The sequence below is a fragment of the Amaranthus tricolor genome, chromosome 12 (genome assembly GCF_026212465.1).
Source record: "Amaranthus tricolor cultivar Red isolate AtriRed21 chromosome 12, ASM2621246v1, whole genome shotgun sequence".
In the NCBI taxonomy this organism is placed as follows: Eukaryota; Viridiplantae; Streptophyta; class Magnoliopsida; order Caryophyllales; family Amaranthaceae; genus Amaranthus; species Amaranthus tricolor.
In genome coordinates, this window is record NC_080058.1 from 22,535,109 (window position 1) to 22,544,584 (window position 9,476).

The window sequence follows — 9,476 nt, forward strand, 5'->3', positions numbered from 1 at the left end:
TCTCTTTTGAATTGCTGATTTGAAACTGGTTGTCGGACGTTATCTTATCTTGTACTCCGATAAACTAATCATAGTTAAGTAAATATAAAAAAAAATAATGAAAAGATAAATCAAAAGGAAGCAAAGGGAGGAGGACAATGCCCTTCTAAAAATAACCATAGTAAAAATAATAGTAATAATAATAATAATACTAATAATAATAATAATAATAATAATAATAACAACAACAATAAGAAAAATAATAATTACAATAATAACAATAATAATAATAATAATAATAATAATAATAATAATAATAATAATAATAATAACACAATAAGTAAATATAAAAAAAAAATAAATAAAAAAATCAATGAAAGAAAGAAAACGGAAGAGGAAAATTCACTTAGCTGGTGGTGATCCTGGTGGCGTGCCGTCGAAGTTGAAGATGTTCTCTCTGTTGAATTGCTCATTTGAAACTGGTTGTCGGACATTATCTTGTCTAGTATTCCGATAAACAGATCGTAGTTGTTAAGTAAATATAAAAAAAATTAATGAAAAGATAAATCAAAACGAAGTAAAGAGAAGAGGACAATGCCCTTCCAAAAATAACCATAGTAAAATAATAATAATAATAATAATAATAATAATAATAATAATAATAATAATAATAATAATAATAACAACAATAATAAAAATAATAATTACAATAATAATAATAATAATAATAATAATAATAATAACAATAATAATAATAATAATAACACAATAAGTAAATATAAAAAAATAAATAAAAAGATCAATGAAAGGAAGAAAACGGAAGAGAAAAATGCACTTAGCTAGTGGCGATCCTGGTGGCGTACCGTCGAAGTTGAAGATGTTCTCTGTGTTGAATTGCTAATTTGAAACTGGTTGTCGGTCGTTATCTTGTCTGGTACTCCGATCAACTGATCCTAGTTGTTAAGTAAATATAAAAAAAATTAATGAAAAGATAAATCAAAAGGAAGCAAAGAGAAGAGGACAATGCCCTTCCAAAAATAACCACAGTAAAAATAATAATAATAATAATAATAATAATAATAATAATAATAACAATAATATTAATAACGATAAAAAAATAACAATAACAATAACAATCACAATTACAATTAATCATAATCACAATCACAATTACGGTCACAATCACAATCACAAACACAAACACAAACACAAACACAATTATAAACACAATCACAATCACAATCACAATCACAATTACAATCACAAACACAAACGCGATCACAAACGCAATCACTAACACAAACACAAACACAAACACAAACACAAAACCTAAACCCAAACACAAACCCAAACCCAAACACAAACACAAACACAAACACAAACGCAATCACAAACGCAATCAAAATCACAAACACAAACACAAACACAAACACAATCACAAACACAAATACAAACACAAACACAATCCCAATCCCAATCCCAATCCCAATCCCAAACCCAAACACAAACACAAACACAAACACAATCACAATCACAATCACAATCACAAACACAATCACAATCACAATCACAAACACAATCACAAACACAAACACAAACACAAACACAAACGCAATCAGAAACGCAATCATAAACGCAATCAAAAACGCAATCAAAAACACAAACACAAAAACGAACACAAACACAAACACAAACACAATCACAAACACAAACACAAACACAAACACAATCACAATACCAATCACAATCGTAATCATAATCACAATCACAAAAAGTAATTATAAAAAAAATAAATAAAAAGATCAAGAAAGGAAGAAAACGGAAGAGGAAAATGCACTTAGGTGGTGGCGATCCTGGAGGAGCCGTCGAAGTTGAAGATGTTTTTCTCTGTTGAATTGCTGATTTGAAACTGGTTGTCGGTCGTTATCTTATCTGATACTCCGATAAACTGATCTTAGTTGTTAAGTAAATATAAAAAAAAATTAATGAAAAGATAAATAAAAAGGAAGCAAAGGGAAAAGGACAATGCCTTTCCAAAAATAATCATAGTAAAAATAATAATAATAATAATAATAATAATAATAATAATAATAATAATAATAATAACAATAATAAAAATAATAATTACAAAAATAACAATAATAATAATAACAATAATAATAATAATAATAATAAATAATAATAATAATAATAATAATAATAATAATAATAATAATAATAATAATAATAACACAAGTAAATATAAAAAAAATAAATAAAAAGATCAATAAAAGAAAGAAAACAGAAGAGGAAAATTCACTTAGCTGGTGGCAATTCTGGTGGCGTGTCGTCGAAGTTGAAGATGTTCTCTCTGTGGAATTGCTGATTTAAAACTAGTTGTCGGACGTTATCTTGTCTGGTACTCCGATAAACTGATCCTAGTTGTTAAAGTAAATATAAAAAAAAATTAAATGAAAAGATAAATCAAAAGTAAGCAAAGGGAAGAGGACAATGTCTTTCAAAAATAACCATAATAATAATAATAATAATAATAATAATAATAATAATAACAACAACAATAATAAAAATAATAATTACAATAATAACAATAATAATAATAAAAACAATAATAATAATAATAATAATAATAATAATAATAATAATAATAATAACAATAATAATAATAAAAACAATAATAATAATAATAATAATAATAATAATAATAATAATAATAATAATAATAATAATAACAATAATAATAACAATAATAACACAATAAGTAAATATAAAAAAAATAAATAAAAAGATCAATGAAAGGAAGAAAACGGAAGAAGAAAATTCACCTAGCTGGTGGCGATCCTGGTGGCGTGCCGTCGAAGTTGAAGAAGTTCTCTCTGTTGAATTGTTGATTTGAAACTGGTTTTCGGACGTTATCTTGTCTGATACTCCGATAAATTGATCCTAGTTGTTAAGTAAATATAAAAAAAAAATTAATGAAAAGATAAATCAAAAGAAAGCAAAGGAAAGAGGACAATGCCCTTCCAAAAATAACCTTAGTAAAAATAATATTAATATTAATAATAATAATAATAATAATAATAATAATAATAATAATTATATTATTATTATTATTATTATTATTATTATTATTATTATTATTATAACAATAATAAAAATAATAATTATAATAATAATAATAATAATAAGACCACAATTGCTTTCTAACTCTATATTCAATTACTCAGGACCAAGTTAGAAAGGTTACCAAAAAAACTTTAAAGGGAACATGAACCATGTGTGCCTAACCTCAAACATACCTCAGACCATGGTTCAGTACAAACTAATGAAGATGCACCTCAACCTCACTCAACTCATAAGGATGATGATCACACAAAGAATCAAGGTTATCATACAAAGAACAACACAGTAAACCCACATACACATCAGAATGCTTAGGAAGAACAGAAAACAGCAGCAGGTCAAAATAGCAAGACACCCGCTGACCAGCTTACTTTGCAGCGTGGTTTGAGCCTTAACCAAGGAGACCTGGGGCCAAACAACCATGGAAACGTGATCTCCATACATGGACCAAGCCATCAAGGTCCAAGATCCATGCTGGAAGCGCACACAATCACTTGGAACGGAAGCCCAAAGGAACCCAATCGCAGATCAGAACAGCCCATACAGACCATACAGAACAGCACAGCAGCTAGCGACCAAGCCACCTTGCACGACATGTGGAGACCAGACCTGTGCACCCAGGACCTAGACTACTGTAGAAATGCAATCTTGGCACATGGACCTAGCCATCAAGGGCGAAGAACCCTATTGATGACTCACACAACTCTCTAAAATCCATGTGCAAGGTTTCCCAGTCAGCAGGCTGGTGCTGAAATCAGAATCAGTGTTCTGACTTAGTTTTATGCTTCTGTTTTGTGTTTTTAAAACACATGATGTAATGCACGTGATGTTATTAGCCGTTAGCTAGCTAGAAAACTATAAATATAGGTTGTCTCTCATGTACATTCATTAAGTTTGGTGATTAATAAGAATTCTTCTTCATTCCTCAAGGTTATATTCCTCTCCTTTGTGTGTGTTTGTCATTACAATCTCAGCTTTGCAAGAACGTGTCGAACATCTTCTACACTCTAATTGTGGAACAATTTAGAGTTTCATCTTCCCTTATTTGAGTGGAACTCGAGGGAGGGTGTGTGGGGTCATTTCTCGTTGGTGAGTGAAGCCAAATCAGAGGGTGACCAAGGCTGGCCTGAAAACCAAGAATTGGTTTCTTGGGTTGATTGGCGGTTGTTTTGTGTGAGTTTGAGTCAATCATCCTCCACGTAATGCAGAGGACTAATTGTGTGCAAGATTAAGAGTCCGGAGGACCCAATCTCGGTGCAGAACACTAACTAAAGCACAACAAAACAATATCACACAATAGGCTACACTAAAACAAACACAATAAGTAAATATAAAAAAAATAAATGAAAAGATAAATGAAAGGAAGAAAAGGGAAGAGGACAATGCCCTTAGCTGGTGGCTATCCTGGTGGCGTGCCGTCGAAGTTGAAGATGTTCTCTCTGTTGAATTGCTGATTTGAAATTGGTTGTCGGTCGTTATCTTGTCTGGTACTCCGATAAACTGATCCCAATTGTTGGTTTGCCGGTAGGGTACCTACACACAACCAAAAATAACTAAAGAAAAAACGGGGTGGGGTATACTGTAGAAGGCTAGCAGTTAAAGCTAGCAATGGCGGATCCAGGGTTCATAGTCCCATGGGGCAACAACAACTGGACGAAATTTCGACAGAATTTCGCTTGTAAAGTGAACATCTAAAATATTTTTTATTTCTCCAAAATGACATATAAAAGCGATATAATCCCAAAGAAAAACTAAAAAATATCATGCAATTCTTGAATCTTGAATACTAGCTTGATGAACCCAAGTACCAAAACCATTGTAGCTTTATGTTTGTTATGCATTTGTTGGTTAACTAACATGTTCCTTCAGTTCTAAAATTTTAAATATTTAATAAAATTAACTCAACTAATTTATTTAATAATTTAGATTAGATCTAATAATGAACAATAAAAAACTATTTAATTTGTTGGGAATAAAATAATGCATATCTCAAAATAAGAATTGATAAATTGATGTAGAACCCTAATATTAAGAGGGGTGAAAACTGAAAATGAATGGGTTGATAAAATTTATAAACTTATGGATGTTGTTGATGGATATATTCCAATTCCTACTAGACAACAAATGAGTTCTTCATCAATTCTTTAAGTGCTAATAATGGGTTCTTCATCAATTCTTCAAAAGGTAATAATGCAAAACCAGCTAAGGATGAAAAGTTTGGGAGTAAGATTAATGACACAGCCAGCCTTAACCTCAGGAAGCAAAGACCGAAAGAAAATAAGAAATCCAACTGCTTAATTATTCTCTGCTAGTTTCCGTATTTCTCGCCAGTAATCACGGTAAGATGCTAATCCAAAATCGAAAACCCCCGTCAACAATAGTAAAGAAAAACAAAAACCATAGTGAAGAATCCAAAATCAGTAAAACCCACCAAAATAAATAAATCAAAAACCAATTAATTCATTCAAAGAATCAATAAAACCATCAAATCAAAAAAGATATGGAAATTCAAAAATAAAACCCTTTAAATTAGTTTCACTTACTTTCTCTTCATCTTGAGACTACCTTTTAAATAGATGATGGAGTGGGATTATTTAAGACTTAGATTAAGATTGAAAATTAGAACATAAAGATTAAGGCAAACAAATGTTTAGGGTTGACTTTTCAATATTATGCTAATATTGAGAAGACAAAGAAGAGGCATTATAGACTTTTAGGCTTTAGCTAAGAAAACTGATTTGCACAAAAATAAAAGTGTTGGAATTTAATTCTCACAGGACTGTGTAAAAGAAACAAATTCCAATTAAGGCATACGATTGCATATGTGCTATATCACACATTATTTCTTAATCTCGTAACAATTTTCAACTTAGTTACTCAAAATTAGTCCATGTTTCACTTTACAAAAAACATCCATAAACGTCATATGCATAAAAAGAAAACAGCTGTTACACTATACAGCTACTAGAAAATCCATAAACCTCAAATTCCAAGAGCAGGAGACTCATTCTAACCTTAGCTGCTCGGATGTTAGCATGATGAACCTTAGTGCCAGATTCCCTTTTAGTAGAATCCTCTGCATTTTCAAATCAAAGTAAAGAATCAACAAACAGAAAATCATGATACCTTAAAGTATCAAGCCTAAAAGATCAACAATGTTCAACACACTAAGAAAATGATAGTCTACCCTTCCATTCAAATCCGGGTGAAAAATAATCTACAAATATAACACATCTTTAATCCCTTCTTTTAGGCAAAAGCACCTTCCCACACTTACAATCTCCATCATTTTCAACAGTATCAAGATGTTGTAGGCTTTACGTCTTATACATATTATTAGGAAATGAAACATGTAAGGTTAAGCATCACTGATGTTGATCATTTTCTGGAAAACATCTAAACCTGTGTAAAAACAGTATTCAAACTGCTATTCTAGCGAGTACAATTAAGTATAGCTATGCAATTTCTAACGGACGAGTGCCGTTGACGATTTCGCCACATCACGTCATCGAAATTCAAATAGATTATCGCATAGCAGATAGATTTGAAACCGCATAACTGGTAAATTTCACATACCTAAAAATTTAAAACATCTAATCAAGAAATCATCGCTAAATAAGAAACTTAGTCGGAAACAAAATTTTAGGGTTTTTGCTGGGACAACAAACGAACACTCAATTTATGATATTAAATGATGTTAAACTTCTGAGAACCACAAAAATGAGAACCACAAACCTGCCCAGACGTCTGTTGCCGGAATTCCGTTGGTGAGAAGAGAACGAACATCGGCGGCGGTGAGTTCCTACGGAGAGGGAATAGTGATAGCCGTTTGTCTAAAGCCGTTTGGGGAATAGTACCGTTTGGGGAATAGTACCGTTTGGGGAATATAGCGGTTTGGGGAATAGTACCGTTTGGGGAATAGTACGGTTTGGGGAATAGCCGTCCGCAAGTACTTACGTATTGAAAACAAGGGTAAACACGGTACTGTTTGATCTGGTCTGACACTAAAATCCGACCAAATCTGAAATTTCGGTTTGAAAATTTTTCGGATCGAACAGGACCGTTTAGATCACCAGACCGGACCGAATCAAACCGTTTTACAACGGTCTGGTCTACGGTTTTTTATTTTTATATTTTCATCTAAATTAATACATGTATTTATATAAATATTTCACACCTACAATTAATAAATATAATAATTTGTAATTATTTGATAACATAAACATGATTCAAGTATATATTGCTATATAAAAATAATTACATCTTAAATATCTAGGTGAAACTTAATTTTTTAAATACAAAATTATGATTTTTGACCATAGTACGGTTTGTGGTCTGGTCTGGTCTGCAAAATAAAATACCGAGACTAGACCGTAAATCGTAATTTAATTTGAAAAAAACCAGACCAGACCAAGTACTAAAATTCCAGTTTGGTCCGATTGGGTTCACGATATAGACCAAACTTTGTTCAGCCCTAATTGAAAATGCAATTCAAGATATGTAATTTACATGAAAAATAATGCTAGATAGATATTTTCTCTCATAGTCATGATGAGAGTTCCCTCTATTATTGTTTTAAAATTAATAATATGAAGCTCAATTAGTTATAATTTGATTTTGACCGTTAAAGTTCTATTTACATTGTTCTTCTAAAATTTTTTGCTAGCAAATATTGGGAAGATATTGTTTATTTTTTACCTTATTTAGTTTAATAAATATAGCAATTAATTAATTTGATTATTTCATGTGGCAAATCTTATTTGTGAGGATGACACATGAAATTTTATAGTTATTTTAGTTAATAGTATGATGCTTGGTCACAAAAAGCTTTGAAGATAGTTATAAACAATAAGTGGATTTATTTTAGTTTGATAAATAAAATCAACTTTACCTTATTTAGTTTTAGGGTTGCACACGGTCCGGTCTGGTCTGGTTTGACAGAAAAACCAGACCAGTCAAGACACCAGACCGGACCAAAACGGTCTGGTCTGGTCTGATCTACGGTTTTTTTTTTTGTATTTTTTTTATCAAAGTCATAGTACCATCAACTGTTACTCTATACCAGCTAAATAAACTTGATCCTTCATGTCCCCCAAAATATTCTCCTTAACCCACATAAGTACTCAAATTCAAGGCTTTCACATGAAGATATTTTACTACTGGATAAGCTGTCAAAGACAAACATATTATATATTAGTAAGTACAGAGAAAGCTGCATATAACCAATATCATAAACAAGAAATTAGATGACAAAAAGGATTTAGAACTCAAATAACAGAAAAACCTACAAGATGTGATCATTTAGAAGAGAAATAAATTTCACCAGATTGGAATTTATTACGATTTTTCGGTCCGGTCTGGTCTGAAAATTTTAAAATCGGGACCGAACTGGAAACCGTTTTTTTAATAAAAAAACCGGACCAAACCAATTAGACCGTAGACCAGACCAAATATTTAAATTACGGTTTGGTCCGGTTTGGTTTACGGTTTAGACCAAACTCTGTTCAACCCTATTTAGTTTAATAAATATTACAATTAATTAATGACAAATCCTTGTGAGGATGCCACATGAAATTTTCCAGTTTCTTTGTTTAATAGTATGATGCTTGGTCACAAAGAAGCTTTGATGATGGTTATAAAAAATAGGTGGATTTATTCTAGTTTAATAAAATAAAATCAACTTTACCTTTTTTTAATTTAATAAATATAGCAATTAATTAATTTGATTATTCCATGTGGCAAATCTTTGTGAGGATGCCACATAGAATTTTCCGGTACTTTAAGTTAATAGTATGATTGCTTGGTCACAAAAAAGCTTTGAAGATGGTTATAAACAATAGATGGATTTATTTCAGTTTAATAATTAAACAAATAATAAACTATGAAATAATCATAACGAATAATTAAAAAAATAATTAACAATAAATATTTATAAACTATACTAATAATAAACAAATAATAACTTGTTGGGGATTATAAATTCTATATACTTGAAATACCCAAAATACCCTTGGTCTATGGATCAGAGGTCAAATGTACAAGTCAATATTGACCATCCAAGTCAATGCTATAATGATGGTCAAAGTCACATGCTTGTCCTAATCAGACATCGCACAGCAACTTCCCACATTGACCATGATTGAAGATACTTCCCAGGATTATCGCCCATTATCTCAGGTAACCGTTGCCCACTATGTCACTTTCGTGATCACGTCCCCCATAAGGCAGCACTACTGAGATAGCCAACTGGCAATTATGATTCTTGTGCTGAAACTATTATTAATAGATCATTCTTCTACGAAAATCGGGTTACGCAATTATACGCTCATACTCATACTCACACTTATCACTTACATTTACCTCTCCCGGTCTTACTT

General features: G+C 31.0%; 1 protein-coding gene across 1 annotated transcript in view; it reads right to left on the reverse strand.

The window, feature by feature from the left end:
• LOC130828704 (uncharacterized) overlaps positions 1–9,268 on the reverse strand; it is a 33,093-nt gene extending 23,825 nt beyond the window's left edge. The window contains exons 1-6 of the mRNA XM_057694666.1: positions 9,208–9,268; positions 8,215–8,267; positions 6,835–6,901; positions 6,114–6,175; positions 4,486–4,632; positions 2,802–2,919 (exon numbers count right to left, since the gene is read on the reverse strand). Coding sequence (XP_057550649.1) covers positions 2,802–2,919; positions 4,486–4,632; positions 6,114–6,175; positions 6,835–6,901; positions 8,215–8,267; positions 9,208–9,268 — 508 coding nt within the window. The remainder of the gene's footprint in view (positions 1–2,801; positions 2,920–4,485; positions 4,633–6,113; positions 6,176–6,834; positions 6,902–8,214; positions 8,268–9,207) is intronic.
• Positions 9,269–9,476: the final 208 nt, after the last annotated feature.